This window comes from Chinchilla lanigera, unplaced genomic scaffold (assembly GCF_000276665.1).
Source record: "Chinchilla lanigera isolate Chin_1 unplaced genomic scaffold, ChiLan1.0 scaffold00050, whole genome shotgun sequence".
NCBI classification, from domain to species: Eukaryota; Metazoa; Chordata; class Mammalia; order Rodentia; family Chinchillidae; genus Chinchilla; species Chinchilla lanigera.
The window spans coordinates 12,209,816-12,230,493 of NW_004955451.1; the positions used below are offsets into that span (position 1 = coordinate 12,209,816).

The 20,678-nt window shown below is 54.6% G+C and overlaps 1 protein-coding gene across 1 annotated transcript in view; it reads left to right on the forward strand.

The window, feature by feature from the left end:
- Znf652 (zinc finger protein 652) overlaps window positions 1–4,161 on the forward strand; it is a gene marked incomplete at its 5' end in the record, with an annotated part of 30,176 nt that extends 26,015 nt beyond the window's left edge. Inside the window, 1 exon segment of the mRNA XM_013519111.1 lies at window positions 1–4,161. Coding sequence (XP_013374565.1) covers window positions 1–166 — 166 coding nt within the window.
- Between the last annotated feature and the right edge of the window lie 16,517 nt (window positions 4,162–20,678).

The following is a 20,678-nucleotide window of genomic DNA, read 5'->3' on the forward strand; positions in this document are numbered from 1 at the left end:
CCACGCGCACCCGCACCACCCGCACCACCTGCCCATCCCGCCCGTGCCCCACCTGCCCCCGCCGCCCGCGCTCTTCAAGAGCGAGCCCTTGAACCACCGCGGCCAGAGCGAGGACAGCTTCCTGCGGCACCTGGCGGAGAAGAACGGCGCGGCCCAGCACCACTAGCCTCGGCCTCCCAGGCCGGCTGGGGCCGCAGCCGCCTCGCCAGCCCCGGGCTCTGCCAGGGTCTGCGCGAGCCAGCAGGCGCGGGAACGGAGCCCGGGACCTCCTCGCGCTCGTGGGGCCTGCCCTCGAAACCAGGGGAACCACCGAACTGAAGCCCAATTTGCTTGCATTTTCTGATGACTTTTATAAATTTCAAATACTCCGACTTCTGGGATTTTATAATTTCATATCAGCTGATGAGGTATGCTTGCTTTTATATCCTGGACTTCTCCTCAAAGAGGAGATAGGCCTGGTTTTCTTTGTACTAATCGGGAAGGCTGTGAGATTAATCCAGAGCATTAATTGTATCACTGTGTCTTGTAATAAATTCTTTTCAGCTTTCGGTGCTGGCTGCAGAGTGGAGCTGGCCCGGTTCACAGTATATCAAGCATTATAGAGGAAGACGGAAATTTTCTTCTTTGTGTAGCTCTCCTAACGCACTCTTTATTTTACTACAGAAATTATTTTAGAGTTTTTGTATAGACTTCTTAGTAGTCTGTTTCTAAAATGAAATGTATTTCAATAAGCGGTGTAATTTTTCAGTGTAGCTGAACCTATGTTGTAAAATAGAAAAAATTTTTATAATCATCAAAATGTGATTCTTAAAGATGCATATAACTTCTATAATTCAAAGTTAGTCTTACACCCGTACGACTCAAAGGTGCTTTCGAGACTGGCTGCGTCTGAGAGGCCCCCGCCCCGGCTCCAGCAGGAGCGCGCTTTGCTTCCGAACAGGCAGCGCTCGATGTCCGCCGCACTCAGACGCCAGCAGGCTCGTGCGCGTGTCTGGCTTCCGTGTTCCTTTGGGCTCCATTCATGCATTAAGTGGAGGGGTTGGCGTTGGGCTTTTTCCAGGGCAGTCGCCTAAATTGCCCCGGTTTGGAACTTTGGGTGAAGTTGTTCATGGTCAGGAGAGGGAAGCGCAGCAGCAGGAATTGTTTCTCCTTGGTCACAGCTGTTTCTTCCCTTTGGAACTCTGCTCGTGTCGAATCATTCTGGGAAACAGATAGGAGTCTCTCATTTTGAGGTTGCTTTATTTTTCTAGAACTGTTACGAGAAGCTAAAGTAGTAAACTGAACTCTCAGACATGCTTTGCTGGCAGTGGCTGAGAAATTTGGAAGAGAAGGCAAACCGGGAATGAGTTTGGGAAGGTCTGGTGTGCACAGCGCCGAGCGGTTTGAACACAGTTGACCTTGTAGCGGGGGCAGCCTGGAAGCCTGGCCGTGCTGCGGGTAAGCATGCCGGCCAGCAGCCTTAGGTGAGGGGACAGCGGTGCTGCCGTGCTCCCGGCAGTGAGCTCGGCCCCCCGACAGCCCCCCGCGCCCCACAGCAAGCTCCGCCGGAGCCGAGCACAGGGCGGGTGGGACACTCAGCCAGGCTCCAGGCTCGGCACTGCCGCAAACACCAAGCTCACCGCAGAACGGAGTTCCAAGGGTAGGTCCTTCTGCCCCAGCCGCCCTCTGCGTTCTACACCTTGGAATCCCTTCATTACTCTTTCCTCGGGCCCTTAGGTCATTGCCTGGCTTTTATTTATTTTATTTTTTAATATTAAATGTGCAGATAGGCGTCAAGCACTTTTCCAGCTGATTAGCTCTACAGCAGGGAAAAATGGAGCTCTCTCCATTTGGCTGAGGTCCCTATTTCTCTACCCCCTGTTAGCTTTTCGGTTTAATGATCCCAAATTTTCTCCTCCTGATTTTGCCTTTGTCTTCGGTAATGCATAGGAAAATATTGCAGGAGACAGAAAAGTAAGTATCTCAAGACATCCTTTTCTTCCTGTTTTGGGATGTAAGTTTTAAAAAATAGTATTTTTAGTGTTTGTGTACATTCTTTGAGCCCCTGGGCACCCAAGCCAGTAAGGAAGTTAATTCCCTGCTGGGACTATTAACTTCAGTGGCTGTCCCTGCTACTGCCACCATCTCCTTTGCATTCCAGGACAAGTTTGTAAAGCCACACTTTTATGTAGACATAGTATTATTTCATGATCAAGGCTATAATATTAAAATAATTTTTCTTAAAAAGATACACAGTATATCTTAGTTCATTGGTTAGACCCTATTGGTTCTAAATAAATTTACAGTATTGGGCAGCAATTTTGAATTCTGGACTTGAGATCTTTGAATCAACCATCTCATGTGGTGTACTCTGATTATACCCGGAAAATTCAGGTAGTTGTCTTTGATTTGTCATTCGAGCCACTGTAACCCCATAGGAAAATAGCTGCTACACAGGAAAATCGGTAGTAAGCACGTAACCCCATCCTTCCCAGAACCGCCCCCCCAATTAAAGTTAGCATTATCATACAGTAGAACTCTTGGTTAAATGGAACAGTCCGGAAGCTTCCAGTTTTTGTTTTCTCCCGGCTAAGTATGCCTTCCCTGACATGTGACCTGTGGCGTTCAGGAAGATGGCTCCTCATCAGCGTCACGTGGTACACGGATAGTGACATGCACGGGACACGAACGCTCCCGGAGAGCGGGCTGCAGGCGAAGCCTGCCATGTGCGCATGCGTCAGGCGTCAGGTTTTCATGCGGAAGGCGCAGGCGCATGCGCAGGGCAGGAAGTGGGGTCCTCTCCTTCGGTAAAGCAGCATTGTTCGGTGCTCTCTCACACGTCTGCCGCAGAACCCTTTACCCGCCCACCTGCTCATGGAGAGACCCGGGAGAGCTGGAGTTCTCAGCACTTCTCATGCTATGTTTTTCACAGTATAGGCCGCAGGCAGCGTTCCACAAACAGCAAGCTGAGGCTGTCTCTCATGACTGCATTTTACAATGTCTTCAAGGGCTTGTATCTTTGCAGGGTTACGGATTTGAGGAAAATTCCCCAAGGGCTTTTCTGAGTTGCCATTGCATTTCTGGTGGCTGCTTGGTTTTTGCATTTTCTATCCTTTTTTCATAGGTGTATCATTCAAATATAAACTTTTTTTTAGCATTAAAAAAGGCTGCTGCCCTTGTCCTCCCAGCACTTGGGCAGGAGGCTGAGGCAGGAGGATCACTGTGAATTCAAGGCCAGCCTGGACTACATAGCAAGACCGAGCCTCAATGCCCCCTCCAAAAAAAAAAAAAAAAAAAGGCTGCTGCTTTCTCAAGTTGAATCAGGTAGGCTCATACTGAAGTTTTAGAATTTGAACATCAGCTCAAAGCATGTGGCTTCATTTCTACACATATTTATAATTACATTCTTATTTTTAGCAAATGGGGGGGTCTCTGCATAAAACTTTACTGTAGTTCCAAGAAACCTTTGCAGATCCCTTTCCGATGCTGTTGTAGTCCACGTGTTCGTGAGCCACCCTAGATCAGTGGCTGAGCGTGGAACACAGTCGCACCTTCTCTTCTCAGAACCGCAGCTGTGGGAAGCACCTTGTTACTGTGGTTAGAACTCGCCCTCGAATTTGTCCCTGGCATACTGAGTGAAGGCAGAGTGCTCCTCAGAGATGGTGGTAAAGATTCTTGATGTTGTTCCGGTTTTTATTTTTGTTGAATGGATATGTATAGTTTCATTTTGATTTTACTGGCAGTTTGTTTTTTTTTTTTAAACTGGCAGTTTTAAATTTTGAGAATCTGAAGCAGAGCTAGAATACACTGCAGATGTGTGTTTCTACTTACCCATCCTGCGTGGTTCAGTGACGACAACACGATGGGGTATGTAGACTTTTTATGTTTAAAAAAAAAAAACTTAAAACTAAAGAGAGAAGTCCGTTTATTTGAGCCACTGTATGGAAAAGACAACTTGGACTGCATTGCTGACCCACAGGATGAGTAATGAGTGCTGTTCCGGACGGTAGGAGAGTATTTAAGGAAAAGGGGGACATGTTACAGCCAAGCATTTCATCAGCTGACTGCTTTTTAGAAAAACAACTCACCTGGAATTCTTCACACTGTAAGAAAGTAAACACTGAGTTTTAATTTTCCTTTGCCCTAAACCAAGATAGGAAATTCCTTTTCTTTTTTTTTTTTTTTTTTCAAGAAATAAAGGTCATAGCCATTAGAGATAGTGGCATTATTATGCAATAACTCTGTCCCCATTGACTGCATGTGTCATGTGTGGAAGTACCGACCTGCAGCTCTGGACACTACCTCGATGAAGCAAGCCAGAGATCCTCTCTACCCTTTCTATGGAAGCCATATGAGTTGCCATTCGATATCGATATATCCACTTTCGTAGTTCTCTACTTTTATACTCTCTAGATTTTTTTTTTCTTTTTTGGTACCAGGAATTGAACTCAGCACCTCACGCTTGCCAGGCAGGCGCTGTGCCACTGAGCTATCCCCCCGGCCCTCTAGACTTTTTATAGACTTTATAATCAGATCTTTCTGTCTTAGTAGGTTTTACAAGACTCAAAGGAAAGTGGCACTCTTAGATGTCCCAACTTCGAAGCTTTAGCTTCAATAAGTTGGTTTAAAGAACCAGATTACATACCATTTATCAAAGTCTGTATTTTTTTTTTCAAATTCTGTATTGAAGTCAAAACTACCTTGCAGAGTTGTATATCCAGAAAACAAACTTCTCTTTTCCCCTCACTAGAAGCCGCGCTGGTGTAAGAAATGACCCGTGAATGGGTTTCTTCCTCCCTTGTGAGCTGTGTGGGTCACGTGTGTCTGCACGGTGTTCTGGCATAGGTTCCGTGTCTCGAGGATACATAAGCGAGCCTTTGCCTCCGTGTCTCTCGCTGTCTTCCTGAGTGCCTTCAAATCAGGACCCGGAGCCCTCCCCCTGCCCGGACGCCTACCTCTGATGACTTTGCTGTGCGTGAGTGCTGGCAGCCTCCCTTCTCCGGTGTGCTGAACCTGAGAAACAGCGACAGCCCGGGCTGGGGTCGGGCGCGTGCTTCTGTCTTCTTCCTCCGTGTCGTTTTTGGGTTGTTTTCCACTTGTTCATCCCCTCACACGGTACATCGCTAGCGTTGGGAGGTGTCAGCGTCGCCTCACTGCTCACCTGCGTGCTCTCACCCGAAGCTGGCTGCACCTTTGCGATCGGAGGTCATCTCCTCCCCCTGAAGTCTTCCTGAACGCTTGCCGGCCCCTCCCGGTGAGAAGGCCCTGAATGCTGCTCCTGCCCTGTGGTCTCCGCCTTCCGTCAGTGGTTTGCAAGTTGCCCCGTAGTCTTATTTTAGGCAGATGAATTTAAAAGTGCTCTCCAGGTTTAGCACAAGTCCTTCGCTGACTTCTGACCTGCCTCGCTCATCCACCCCCCACCCGTCAAAAACCTGTTTCTTTGCTAGCTGTTCTCATCTAATGCATTTGAAAAGTATGATTGCTGCGTAATATATGAAGGATGTAATAAAAAGGAGGTTGAAGCATATTCTGCATATGATATGAGCATCTCGCTGATAAAACTTAGCAGCTGGCTCATGTTTCACGGCCAGAACCTCAGTTGGTGTTGTGTACTGGTCTCTGGCTTCCTAAGTTCTCCATGGGTGAAAACAAAGGAACTGCTGAAAATGAGGACATTGAATTCCATTTTTTATAGGGAGATGAAAGCTATCAAATATTTTGGCCTTAGTCAAAATCTTTGCTTCCTGACTTAAAATTTCACACCTCTTTCCTTAAAGTGATCAGTACTCAGGTGTTGAAGACGGATAACCACACGGCATAGGGCTGTAAGGGCCGCCGCTGACACAGGCTTCCTGCCGTCTGTCGGGGGGAAAGGGCGACAGCATGAGAGGTGGTTGTGTTTCTTGGTGCGGAGTGTGCACACTGGAAGGCCTCGCGGCTGCCGGGAGCGGGAACCGGAACACGGAGGGCAGGAGGCAGATGCGCAGGGCGGGAGCAGGGGCGGGGCCTCTTTGTGCTCCTCTGCCCTGCTGCCCGAGTGACCTACGCATTTGCATCTCGAGCGTAACTGGCTGCCCGAAGTTCGCTTTCTGGCCTGTTGCTTCCGTCCTGAGAGCCCCAGCCAAGGACCCGTGTGGCCACCGGGCTTGCGCTGGCGGAGGGCCGAGACCTTGAGAGGGGCGCTGCTTGTCCGGCCCAGGTCTTCGGTAGGACGCGGCCCACGGCCTCCGAGCTCCACATCACTTGCAGGCTGCTCCGCTTCTCTGCTGAGACCGGGGCGGCTGTCCATCCCCCGGAAGTGGCTCCGTAGAACACATGGGGCCTGAAGAAATGGGAGCTGGGCTTTGCTCAACCCTTGTGCTTGGTCCTCACCTTGGCGGGTTGGTCTGGACTGGGAGCTGCCTGAGGCCGGACATGTTTCACGAATATGGCGTCCCCTCTGCCCGTCCTATACAGGTGATTGGAAGGACAGAGGTCCGAGCTCACATCCCCCGTAGGACTTGACACCATGCCTCGCTGCATATGAAAGTTGGCAGAGCCGGGCTTGGTGGCGCAGGCCTGTAATCCCAGCACTTGGGAGGCTGAGGCAGGAGGATCGTTGTGAATTCGAGACCAGCCTGGGCTGCAAAGTGAGCTCAAGGCCAGCCTGAACTTCACAGCGAGACCCTGTCTCAAAAAGACAAAAAAAAAAAAAAAGAGTTGGCAGAAAATATTTGATGGTCCTAGGCCTCCTAATCCCTGTTCCCAAGATCTTTCCATGCTTGATTCGTTGCCTCATTGGGCTGAAAAGAAAGCGACAGTGTGGCATAATTTTGGTGTTTACTTCTCGTTTTATCTCCAAGGCTAGAGATCCGGCCACAGAAAGCCAGCTGCATTCTCCATCTTGCATAAATCTGCATGTGCAGTTTGCTCGTTTCTTGCCTGGGCCGATTCTGTTCCATCAGCAGTACTGGCTTTGTCCACAAGGAGGCAATAAAGTACTTCTCTCTCTGTCTCTCTGAGCTCGCTTTCAGGTCTCTGGGTTTCGGTCCCTCGGATCCTTGCTTATTTGTGAAGGCGTTTTCCCTGCGCGTTGAATCAGTGGTTGCTCAGCCCCGAGACCCGAGCAGAGACCGAGCGCGGTGCAGGCCCTCTTGTGAGTAGCGCGGGGGCGGCTTGCCTGCCTGCCTGCCGTGCCTCCCTTGAGCCCGGTCCAGAGTCCCGCTTGTGCTGGTCGCAGCAGCTTCTCAGAGAGCAGCTCGGTGCCCCGCGAAGGGGACGCGGGGCCGGGACCCCTCACCTAGTACCGGAGCCGGAGGCGTCGCCGCCTGCAGGGGCCGTCCGAGCCGCCCGGCCTCTGTCCCCGCAGCCAGGGCCAGCGCCCGAGTGCCGCCCGCTGCTAACCCGGCGCTGGGCACGGGGAGAGGGAGGCGGCGGGCAGGGCGGGCGGCGCAGGTGCCGGGGGCCGCGTGCTGGTTGTGACTGCCCTTTCCCTCCACGGTACCCACATCACGTGCACTTTCCCTCATTTCTCAGAAGAAGGTCCAGTTTGCCTGCCGGGGACTGTTCAGCGTTAGGTTTACAGAGCTTGTTGTTGAATGTTGACCGTCCGAAGGGGTCTGATGAAATAGAAGCTGCTTGGCCCTGCTCTGCCTGCTGGGTCCTGAGGGTTGGAGGTGCCACGCGGCGGGGGCACCTAGGCCACGTCGGCGTGGGCCGTGCCCTCTCCTACCTCTGCGGAGGCGCGGCCGGAAGCCCGGCGGGCCGGCGCGCAGAGCTGCCCGAGGAGCCTGCTCCCGCCGTCCCTCCCTCGCGTACCCGTCTCCCCTTTGTTAACTACACCGGGACTTTTTTTTTAGCAATTGAAATGCACTTTTTTTTTAATTTCAACTCAATCATGATTTTAAGTATAAAAAGTTTATAGATTGTTAAAACTACTTTTTGTGTATTTTTAACCACTCAATGTAGCATTGTATATTTTATTCTTGTGAGACTCTGGTACAAGGTGTGCCGCTCACTGGTTTCTCTGAGATGCCGGGCCTTCGGATGTGTACGGTAACCAACCCAATGCTCATGTTCAAAGGAAAAAAAAAAAAAAAGAAAAAAGCAGCCGTCTCCCTGGTGTGTGTTTCTTCGTTTCCATCCTAGCCTGGTCCGCAGCGTTTGCGGCCCTTTGCTTAAGGAACCGTCCTTTGCGGGTCAAACCAGCACCCCCGCTGCGGCCCCTCGCGTGTCCCAGGGGTCATCTGTGGGGACCCCCGGCCCCACCGGGCCCCACACGGACAGCGGCCGCCCGGGGAGGTGCGGAAGGCGGGTCGGGCCGGGGAGAGAGGCTGCCGTCCAGGGCCGCCCGCTTTGTCCCCGCTGTGGGCTCTGATGAGGGGTTCAGCGCTTAGGAAGGAAATCTTATTGTTCAAGTTTCCCTTTGGTAGAAGCCTCTTAGAATAGAACAAAACTAGCCAAATCGTAAAATTACCATTTGGGCTCTCTGACTAGGACAGACTTCTCTGTTTCCTTTTGGAGGGAGGGGTACTTTACTATACTAGTAGTCAGACCCAGGGGAGCTGTACCTCCAGCTGCATGCCCAGCCCTTCTTATCTGCTTATTCTACTTTATTTTATTGTGGCATGGGGGATCAAACCCAGGGGGACTCTACCACCGAGCTGCATCCTCAGCCCTTTTTAATTTTCAGTTTTGAAACAGGGTAATGCTGAGTTGCCCGGGCTGGCCTCAAATTTGTGATCCTCCTGCCTCAGCCTCTCCAATAGCAAGGACCACTGGCTTAAATAAATCACTGCACCCAGCCTAGAGATGCCAACACATTGTAGGAAGTGGATGCCCACCACTACCATGGTGACATCAGCAGCTCTCAACTCTGACCATGACCTTAGTAAGAAATACATTTTACTAATATTTTACTATCCAAGATACATCCATGAGTTCATTTAATATAAATACCACTATACGCCACACTTTGATATATTCTCTTTTTAAAATGCTGACCATGACACAGGTCTCATTAGCTGCACATAGTGGCACATGTCCATGCTTCTAGCTCTAAGGAGGCTGAGGCAGGAAGATTGCTATGAGTTCGAGGCCAGCCTGGTCTATATGCTAGGACCGTGTCTCAACAACAACAGAAGATACAGTTGAAGGAGATAGTATAGCACAAGAATTACAACACACAGGCTTGCCAGGTGTGGTGGGACACAGCCTTCACGGAAGCACCTGGGAGGCTGAGGCAGGAGGATCGCCATGAGTTCAAGGGCAGTCTGGGCTGCATAGCAAGACCCTGTCTCAAAAGTGAATAAATTTAGAAAACACACAGAGACTTGTTCATAGATAAAACATGGGCTAGATTTTTTTTTCTCTTCTCTGTAGGAGTATGTGCATGTCTGTGTACCCCTAACTTAACTGCTTGAAGCCTGTTTCCGCACCTGCTACAGCAGGTATTGGACAACTACCTTAGGTCACTGCAAGGCTGAGGTGAGCGATGCAGGCCCTTCACACTAAGCTACATCCCCAGCCCTTTTAAATTTTGAAACAGGGTCTTGCTAACTTGCTATGCTGCCCAGGCTGAGCTTGAATTTGCCATTCTCCTGCTTCAGCTTCCCAGAGTGCCAGGGTAATAGGCATGTGGTGCTGGCAGGTGTCTGGGGCAGGCAGCTTCCCACTGACAACAGGAGTCCTCGGGGACCCCACCGCCTGGAGGCACAGGAGGCGCTGGGCTTGCGCTGGGAGTAGTGATTGCTTCTGACAACGAGGCAAGAGTGACGGACGTCACCGGTAGAATGAAGTTACATGGCTCCGATCAGCAGGGGCCACGCGCAGGGGCCTGGGCAGCTACGATGTGCTGTGGAGCCAGGCGTGTGCCCTGGGCAGTGGCCTGGGGCCTGGGGCAGGCACGGGTGCCAGAGTGGACACAGCTGCTGCCCAGGGACCGACCAGCCGCGGGGTAGGGATTGCGCTGTCCTAAGCAGTAAGCTTTGGAGCTGCTGGTGGGGCAGCAACAGAGGACAGAGAGGTTTGAATATGGACTCTGGGACGGGCGGAGGGGAGGTTGCGGTCACCAGACCCCAGAGACGGCCCACATCCAGGCACTTCTTGGTGAAGCGGTATAAAGGGCATGGTGGCGCACTCCTGTAACCCCAGCCCTCAGAAGGCTGAGGCAGGAGGATTGCAGGGAATTCAACACCACCCCGGACTACACAGTAGATCCTATCTCAATAAAACCAAAAAATTAGCCAGCCACAGGGGTCTGTCACCCCGCACCCTGGAGGCTGAGGCAAGGGGACTGCCACAAGTTCAAGGCCAGCCTAATCTACATAGTGAGATACTGTCTCAAAAAAAAAACCAAAAAAATTCCCGGACGTGGTGGCGCACGCCTGTAATTCCAGCACTTCGGAGGCTGAAGCAGGAGGATTGTTGCGAGTCCGAGTCTGGCCTGGGCTACAAAGTGAGCTCAAGGCCGGCCTGAACTGCACAGCGAGACCCTGTCTCAAAATGACCAAAAAGAAAAAAAAAAAAAAGAAATCTCTGATGAGAGGGATGCCTAAATCCCTGAGAAGCCACAGCTAAGGTTGCAGAACCAAACCTCTTAAAGCAAGGAGGCCACCAGAATCCTTGCATAATAGAGGACAGAGGGCGGCCCCGAGGCAAGGTGGGCTCAAGCCCAGTGTATAGCGGGGCAGGGGCTGGGGCAGGGTCAGCTGATCTACAGAGCCGGGCAGTGCAGACCCAGGAGAGTGGCGATCATTGCGGACTTCTGCCAATTTAAGTTGTCGCCTCCACGCAAACTGCTGCACAGATGTGTTCTCTTCGATGAACGGGATTAATTAGCGCAGGCTCCCTGCGGGCAGCCCATGGCTGTGGCCTTTGGTCTGAGGAAGGTTTCTTTTCCATCTCTACCTTGGAGAATCATTCGCTTTAGGTGCAAAAATGTATGCAATTAGGGCCTTAGGCCGCACGCACCAACATACACCCCTGCCTGTTTCCTCCCCACCTTCAGAATAATGGAGCCCTAAAGCACCTGTGAGCCAGGTGTGGCCGCGCACACCTGTGACCCCAGCACTCGGGAGGCTGAGGCAGGAGGTTTGCGGTGACTTCAAGGCCAGCCTGAGCTATACAGTTTGAGGGCAGCCTAGGCTACATAGCGAGAGCCTGTCTCAAAAAAGAGTAAACTGCACAGAACGCAGCCTCCGTGCTTTGTCGCCTACCACCCTTCAGCTTGCAGGGGTGAGGCCACCCGGGAGGTGGCTGTCCTTAAGCCACGGGAGGGGCTGGCCCAGGACGCCCTCGGCGTAGATGCCCGCTGCCCCGCGGTCCTACGTGGGGTCGTCCTGGAAAACAGCGGGGAAGAGCAGGGCTTGGCAGCCGCTGGAGTCCCCACACACGGGAGGGGGGCGCCCGGTCCCGCACGGCGGCGGTGGGAAGGGGCTCGCTGCTGGCTGGGCCCGGGCCGTGGAGGGGGCGGGCGTGACGGTCATCAGAGGGGCCAGCGCGCACCTGGCTCACCTGGCACCAGCCGGGCTCTGTGCTCCTTCCGCTCAGTCCCCGCGCAGGACACACGGGAGGGTTTGCACGAGGCTCTGACCACTGAAACCCGCGCTGGAGTTCAGCCAAGCGGCAACGTCGTCTAACAGTGGTATTTAATTATTTATTGGGAGGGACAGCGCAACCCAGGGCCTTCGGGCTCAGCTCCATCCCCCGCCCTTTTTATTTTTTAACTTGAGACAGGGTCTTGCCAAGTCTCTGAATTGCTCAGGTTGGGTTTGAACTTGTAATCCCTCCTGCCTCAGCCTCCCAACTGCTGGGATGACAGGCATGCACTGTGGTACCTGGCTGGCATTCTGTGCCCGTGGGAGGCTCTCGGCTTTGCGGTGCAGGAGCGGGTGCAGCAGGAGCCCTGCCCAGAGCTCGGACAGCTGCTTTGCTCTAGGGACTCGGACGTTCAGAGCCCGCTTCTGGGTCCTCAGTCCCAGAAGCCAGTGTCCAAGGTAAGCCCCTTTCTGCACACGCCCTGCTGCTTCTGTATCTCTGCTACAGCACCTAAGCACCCCCACCGAGGTGGTAGTGTTAATAAGATGAGCCTTAGCTGGGTGTGGTAGCACATGCCTGTCATCCCAGCACTCGGGAGGCTGAGGCAGGAGGATCGCTGCAAATTTGAGGCCAGCCTCAATTACATTGCCAGACCCTGGCTCAAACAACCAAAAGCTTAAGAAATGAAAAAGAAAAAAAGAAAAAAGAAAAAAAAAAAAAAAAACACAGAATGCAGGCAGGCTTGGGTTAGCAAATATCATCCCAGACAATCTCAGACCACAAAATAGCTCTCCCAGGGAAAACGACAAAATTAGAACTTCAAACACCAGCTAGTTACAAATTAGGACTACTTTATTTACCTTCCCGCCCTCAGGGAGCTGCTCTGAGAATGAACAGACTTATTCCTGCTGGCCAGATGCCTCCCCTGTGTTTGGGGTGCGTCTGTTGAGATCCACACCCACCGTCCTGAGAGGGAACAGGGCCCTTCTCAGAGAAGATGGCTTTTTCCACCTCTTCGGGATCCAAGTCTCTGGAGCCCGGTGAAGGTCAGGGCTCAGGAGACCGTGCTAAGAGTCCTACCGTGGGGGGCTGCCCTCCAAGTGGAAGCACAGGTACAAGGAGCCCTACAAACTGTGGCAACTTAACCGGCACAGTGGCACACACCTGTCACCCTAGAGGCCGAGGCAGGAGGCTGAGGCAGGAGGATCACTGCTGTGAGTTCCAGGCCAGCCTGGGCTACAGAGTGAGACCCTCTCTCAAAATAAGCTAATTAATTAAAACAGAAGAGGGAAGCAATATAGGGACTGACCCAAGAGAACAGTAGATTCCCTACCCCACTTTCATCGGCTGTTCATCCTCTGTGTCCTGAACGCAGCCCGCCTCCCTCCCTTCCTGTGTCTGCACCCGCGCAATGGCGGAGCCCAGGGAGCCTGGGGAGGCCACACAGAGTCGGAAGCTCACGCTCCGAGTCCCTGGGCGGCACTTCCGAGCCCACACAGGATAGCAAATGGAAATCCTGCTCCCTACCAGGATGGGCAGGATGAACTGACCACTTAGGCCTGGTTTCGCCAGCTCCGCCAGGACTGGAGGCCTCGGGTCTCCCCGCGGCTGCCACCTCGCTGCCTGCACTCATTCCCCCTGCGGGTCTGGGCTCAGGCGGGGCGTGGTGGCGCACACTTGTGATCCCAGCACTCAGGAGGCTGAAACAGGTAGGTCACTTTGAGTTCAAAGTCAGCCTGTCTTAAAAACTCCCAAAACAGTCCACAGAAGTGAAGAAGATCTGAGGTGAACTTGCTGGGTCGCACACGTGTAGAGGCCGACTCAGGTTCTCCGCTGCGGTTGCAGTTGGTCCTGAGGTCAGCCTGACCAGCCTGGGGTTCGCAGTCAGTCAGGACAGGACCACTGGCTTGTCCTGCGGCCCTGCTTTGGCAGAGGAGGGGGCTGGGAGAGCAGCTTTCGCTGTGGGAGCTTCGCGCAAGGGGTCTCCCTGGGGTGCCCCGACCCACACCGTGGAGACCAGCAGCAAACCACATCAGGACCTGCGCGGGGACACGGGCGAGAGGGCAACTCCGGGCAGGCCAAGGGGGCGCGGCCACGCCCTGCCTTTGAGAAGCCCTGCGTGTTTGGGGCCACTTCCCAGAAGGATGGCAGCGGCCCGAGACAGGCGTCCCTGACGGGGCAGCCGTGACTTGCTGCAGCAGGTACAGGCTGGACAGTCGGCGGGGCAAGGGGAATCTCTGAGAAGCAACCGTAAATCCAGGGCGCAGCTTAAGAATTGTCCACCTGGAAAGGAGCCGCAGCAGGGCCTCGGCCCCTCCTTCCAATGTGGGTTTTTTTGTTTTTGTTTTTTCAGTACTGGAGATTGAACCCAGGCCCTTCACACTGACCTGCGTCCCTAGCCCTTCTTTATTTTTATTTAGAGACAAGGTCTCACAAGTCTAAATTGCCCAGGGTGGGCTTGAACTTGCCATCCTCCTGCCTCAGCCTCCCGAATGCTGGCATTACAGGTGTGCACTACCACGCCCGGCTGAAGGTCATGTTTTGGAGTGCCTCCAACTGTGGCATTATCAGAGGGGCAGGGAGAGATCCATTCTGCCTCCAGGGCAGAGGTGGTGGGGCCTGGTGGGGGGAGGCACCCCTGAGTTCCAGAGCTGGGACAGTTAGGAGATAATGAAGCAGAAAACACACCTTAAATCAGCAAAATGCCAAGCGTGGTGCACACCTGTCATTCCAGCACTTGGGAGGCTGAGGCAGGAGGATGGCTCAAGCCCACCCTGAGCAATTTAGACTTAGTGAGAACCTGTCTCAATATAAAAAGAGCAGGGGGCTGGGTGTGTGCGGCACCAAAAGAGCCACCAAGCTCTGGCAGAGGCAGGAAGAAAGGGCAGCTGGGAGAAGTGGGGTCACACCAGGCCTCGGCATCTCTCCCGCTTCAGCTGGAGCAGAAAACGCCACGCTGGGCCCGCGGACGGCGGGAGGGGCCGGCTTCGAGCGTCCTGGGCCACAGGGGGCTCCGAGCTGGCCGTTCGGCCCCACACCCCGCCTGGAGACGGCTTTTATTAGAAACCTTTCATTTTTCTGGCATTCCCATCATTTAGCCAAACCACTCTTGGCAAGAATCTGGATGTCCTCAGCCTTGGGGCAGAACTGATTTAATGTGAAGTGGCAGCAGAGGAGGAGAGAGGCCGGGATGGCCACAGGAAAGGAGGTCACCGGGCCCGGCCTGGCCCGGCCGTCACTTACCGTGGGCCAGGCCGGCCTCGGTTTCCTTCCTTCTTTCCTTCTTTCTTGTGTTTTTGTTTTTTTGTTTTTAAGACAGGGTCTCGCCATGTAGTCCAGGCTGGCCTTGACCTCAATATTAGCACAAGCTGGGCTGGAACCTACAATCCTCCTGCCTCAGCCTCCTGAGAACTGGATCACAGGTGTGCACCACCACGCCTGGCTTGGCCCTGGCTTCCTCACCCATGAGTGGGGGTCCCTGCCACCTCTCCGTGGAAAGACAGATCCCATAGCCACCACTGGTCCCAAGGGGCAGGAGCCCCATAGCTGTAGTCTGGAATGCTCTAGACCCCGCCCGAGCCCAGAGTGGATGTGGGGGGCCGGCTGCAGTTGTTGCACCCTCTTGCCCCTCATGGGTCCCCAAGTTGCAAACTCTCGGTGGAGCAAGTGTCAGGAGCTGATGAAGTTTGAGGGAGTGGGGCTTGGTGCACACCTGTCATCCCAGCACTCGGGAGGCTGAAGCAGGAGGATCGTTGCAAGTTCGAGACCAGCCTGGGCTACAAAGTGAGTTCAAAGCCAGCCTGCACTGCAGAGCAAGACCCTGTCTCAAAAAGACCAAAAAAAAAAAAAAACCACAAACCACAAAAACAAGCAGCTCAGGCGAGACCACGCCCCACAACTGTACTGGGGTGCCCAGGCTGCGGCTCTCCACCCCACCGCCGCCCTGGGGCAGCTTGGGTCCCGGCCCAAACATGGTGCCCTCAGAGGGGAGGTAGGGCTGGCCGGGGTCAGGGCTTCGGAGTCCGTCCCTGGACCAACTTGGCCCACGGCCCCAAGCACCAACCCCTGGGACACTGTGGGGGAAAGGGGTAGCCAAGACTGCCGGCTCCGGGCAGGGAGGGCCGGGCACCTTGGCCTCTCCTTTGATCCTTCGCTGCAGGGTGGCAGGGGCCACGCCCCATTTTACAGGTGGCAAAGCCAAGGGGACAAAGGCCCCGGCCAGCTCTGTATCATGGGCAGAGATGCTGAGAGCCCCTCACCCTTTTACCAGCTGCAGCCTGCGGGGAGGGAAGGACAGGCTTCCAAGACCTCAGAAATGTATTCCAGGCTGGCCATGAGCACACAGCAACCCTCCTGCCTCAGCCTCCCCCGTGCTGACAGTAACTTTCCCAGTGAAAGGTTGGCAGCGAATTGCGAAGGTACCTTTGCAAGTCTCCTTTCTGCCCACAAATTCCGAATGGTGACCAGAAGGAAGGGAAAATACGCACAATTTGCAGCCCTTGAAAGTCCCTGTGTGGCCAGGAGAGGAGTTGACTCCCCCCCTGAGGCTCACAGCCAGCAGGAGCTGTCGCTGGGGAAGTCAAGTTTGATTTGATCTCTGTCCGCCCAGCACTTCTTGACACAGAACCTCTTAGAAGCCCGATTCTTGGGCCAGGGATATAGCTCAGTGGCATAAGTGCCTGCCTGGCAAGCGCAAGGTCCTGAGTTCAATTCCTGGTACCAAAAAAAAAAAAAAAAAAAAGCACGATTCTTCCCTGTCCCCTGGGTTGTGCAGCTACCAGAAAGAGTGCCTCCCATTTTACAAGTGAGAAAACCAAAGAAGAGTCATGGCTTGGCCAAGGGGACACCACAAAATATGAGATGACAGATGAAAGACCACTTTCCCAGCCAGGTGTGGTGGTGCATGCCCGCACTGAGGAGGCTGAGGCAGGAGGATCCGCATGAGTTCAAGGGCAGCCTAAATTACACAGCAAGACCCTGTCTCAAAAAACAAATAAAAGGTCTTGGCCTTTTACAGGTGTGGTGGCACACACCTGTAACCCCAGCACTTGGGAGGCTGAGGCAGGAGGATCGACAGAAGTTCAGAGCAGCCTAGCCACAATGAGATGCTTGTCAAAAAAAGTAAATAAATTTTAAAAACAAAAAGCAGTGAAGCAACATTGGGCAGGTGTGTGTGGACTGCGGGGGCAGCGGGTGGGGAGACTCCAGGCAAAGCACCAGCAGATCAGGGCCTGAGCCCTCAGCCTAGCCTCGTGACACTAACCGGCTTGAGAAACGGCTCATCCTCACCGGGAACACCACCATCTGTCAAATCCTCCTCTCCCGAACTGACAGCCTTATCCTCCCAGGAGCTTGGGCCACACAGGCTGTGGCCAGGCCCCCGTGTCCCTCTGCCGGGTGTTCCTCTGCCCCTGGGTCCGCAGGACTGCACCCTGCCCTTCCCTCAGCACCTGTTCTGGGAGGGGTTGCCCATTGCCCTCAGAAGCAAAGGATCACTGGGTGTGGTGGTGCACGCTGGTAATCCCAGCACTCAGGAGGCTGAGACAGGAGGATCGCCACAAGACTGCCTAAAAAAGCGAACAAAGACAAAACAGAAGGAAAGAAGGAAGGGTGACCCTTCCCTGTGTCTTTCCTCAGCACCTGTCCTCTGGCATCTGTGAGTTTCTGTCCCTTGCCTCCCCCACGGGACAGAGGCCCCTGGGTACAGCACTTATTTTGTGCCCCAGGCTCCCAGGACAGCACAGGCAGTGGGGACAGGTCTGATTCCTGGATGGAGACTCCCTCCTGGGAGGGACTGGGGTTATCTGAGGAGGAGATACACTCCATTTAACCAGGCCGAAGTGTGAAATGCACCACAGGGGCCGGGCAGAAACAGCGGCCAGGCCAGAGGGCCGGGAGCAAGGGGCGGAGGCCGTCCCCACCCCCGCATGGAGCCGAGTCCGTGGGCACCAGGCCCCAGACCTGGAGAGAGCAGGCGTCCATCATCGGGGAGGGTGTCGGCGAGCCCACTGGCCAGCCGTCCCCTCCTAACCTGAGGCTCCAGAGAGCCCGGAAGCTGCCCCTGCTCCCGGATGGACCAGCTGGGTCCACCTCAGGGGCGCACTGCAGCACAGCGGCTGGCAGATCAGAGCGCTTTTTTTCTTTTTTGGTCTTTTTGAGACCGGGTCTCGCTATGCAGTTCAGGCTGGCCTTGAGCTCACTTTGTAGCCCAGGCTGGTCTTGAACTTGGAACCGTCCTTCTGCCTCAGCCTCCCGAGTGCTGGGATTACAGGCGTGCACCACCACGCCCGGCCAAGTAACAGGAAATTTCAAAAGGCTGCTACCGATCATCCCAGGATCATCCCAGCCTCCGTTCCTCCCTTAGGAAGTATGGAAAACTAGCCACTGTGAACCTATGATCCCCAACAAGACCCTGCCTCAAACAAACAAACAAACAAACAACAGCCAAACAAACAAACAACAGTAGCCGGACGTACACCTATAATCCCAGCACTCGGGAGGCTGAGGCAGGAGGATCAACAGGAGTTCACGGCCCGCCTGGGCTGCACAGTGAGACGATTTCAAAGCCAGAAAGCCCTGTGGTGCTGAGGTGCTGAGGTGAAGCACCTTCTGCACATGAAGGTGCTCATACTTCTACCCGTGGGGCGCGGAGAGGAGCCCCCACGCTGCAGACGCAGAAGTGGAGCTTGGTCACTCGGGGCGGCCAGGCACCCGACCTGAAGCTCCTCCCAGCGCGTCCTGCCGTCCCGTGTGTCAGGACAGCAGCTCTGGCAGCCACAGGTCCCCGTGACAGACCAGAAGGTCACTCCCCGACCTGACCGGGCAGTCAGGCCATGCCCTGGGTCCTCATCCTCCGTCACTGTCCTCTGCCTGGCATGCGCTTGACCTGGGGCTCTCGTTTTCCCTGGCTGCAAAGTGAGCCTGAGGAATGACATGTGTCTCGGAGCTCAGTGGGGGAGCGGGACCAGCGCACGTTCCTGACAGGGCGGCCGATGTGGCTGTTGCTCCGCCTGTCTCCTTATTTCCACAGCATCTCACTTTTTTTTTCTGAGACAGGGCTTTGCTATGCATTTAATGCTGTGTACTGCAGGCTGGCCCCAAACTCGTGACAGTCCTCCTGCCTCAGCCTCCCCAGTGCAGGGATGACAGGCGTGCGCCCACGCCCACATCACACGTTTCCGGTGAACTCCCCACAGGGCCACAGAAGTCTCTCTAGTGCAGGCAAGATGGCGCACACCCCCGCCCCGCCCGGCCCTTGTGTCACCTGTCTCCCCTCCCCCTCTGGAAGGTCACTCCAGGCTGGCCGGTCCCCAGCCCTGCCACCACCCAGCCGCACCTCAACACTGCCCAGGCCGGGGACAGCATTCACAGGGTCGACCGTCCTGTAGCCACCTGGCCTCCACCTGCACCTGGCTGGCCGCCAGGCTCCTGGGTCGGTCTCGGGCCACTCCACCCCGGCGGCCTCCTCCACCACCGCTATCTGTGGCAGCAGCGGCCCCGGCTCTGCCCCGCCCTGCCCGGCTTTGCATAAACAGCTTGGCCCTGTTATCTTGGGCACCGGCGCTGGGAGGAGGCGCGGCCACCCCAAGATACAAGTGCCCTCCGCACCCCCAAATGTGGCCAAATGCACGCTGTGAGGAGCCCTCGCCCACCGCAGCCCAGTATAGCAGCCTCAGGGCCAGCCCTGAAGTTGGCTGTCATCACCCCCAGCCCAGGAGGCTCAGCCCAGCCCCTCCTTCCCACATGCCACCAACAGTGTGTGTGTGTGTGTGTGTGTGTGTGTGTGTGTAGGGACCACCAACAGCAGCAACAAAAGTTATGTTTCCAAAATGCAAATGTACTGGCCAAGGTAGCACACACCTGTAGTCCAGCACTCTGGAGGCTGAGGCAGGAGGATCACCTTACACCATGGCCACCATGCCCCTTACTTCCCACTCTAGGGCTGGGGCGAAGGGGACACCAGGAGGGGGCCCTGCTCAGGCCTCCTCAGAGGCTACCACAGTCGCCAGCCCATACCTGGCACACAGCAGATGCTCAAGAAACAGGAATCCTAGCATTCTGGGAGGCTGAAGCAGGAGGGTGGCAGGTTCAAACACAGCCTGGGCGACTTAATGAGACCCTGATTCAAAATTTTTAAAAAGGGCTGGGGATGTAGCTCAGCGTGAGGCTCTTAGGTTTAATCCCCAGTACTAAAAACAAACAAACCAAAAACAACGAGGGGCAGCACAAGAATTATTTTCTGTAACGCTCGGTGTTCAGTGGGCCCTGCCCGTCCCCGAGGCCTGGAGCCGCTCAGCTTCTGATCCCGCCTGCCCCAGCACTCTGCCAATCCGCCTGCCTCCTGCCAGAACTCAGAGCCGTGAGGTGGGCACAGAGGACCTGTGGAGTTGGCATCCTGGCAGCCATGGACCTGCCCCAAGGTATCCCTGTCCGCTAGCACTGCGGTCCCCGCTCTGAGGGGCGGTCAGAGAGACTCCCGGTCAGGGCAGCTGCAAAACCCAGGCCTGGAGCGCGCGTGTGAGCCCGTGTACGTGTGTGTGTGTGTGTGTGCACAAGTGCGTGTGCTCACCACCCCCAGGAGCTGCCCCAGGGCTGTGGTGCCAGGGTCCTCCCGTGCTCCAGACTCCCAGGGTCATCATTTGGGCCAGAGAGGGGCCTGCATCACCCAACCGGGTGGGGGCGCTGATGAGCACACTGGGCTGAGTTTCCACCACCAGCAAGCATTGCACCCGTGAGGAAAGTTTAGGAGAAAAATGCATCTGAGTGCTAGACACTTAGTACACACAGCAGAGCTCAACGACAGAGAGAGAGAAAAGTTAGGAAAAGGTAAGGAGGGAAGGAAGGGAGGAAGGGAGGGAAGAAAGAAGGAAAAAAGGAAACCCTGGAGTATTCCCGAACCTAGACCCAAAATGCCAGCACAAGCCAGTTTAATCCCAGCACTTGGGAGGCTGAGGCAGGAGCATCAACACAAGTTTGAGGCCAGCCTGGGCTAAGGAGTGAGTGATAGACACTTAGTACACACAGCAAGGCTCAACAGAGAGAGGGAGAGAGAGAAGGAGGCCAGCCTCATCTATATAGCAAGACCCCATGTCAATAAAATAAAATAAAACAAAACTAAATAAAATAAGATAAACAGAAACACCAATACAAGACTGTGGTCTAAGGCCATGCCTGCTCCTGAG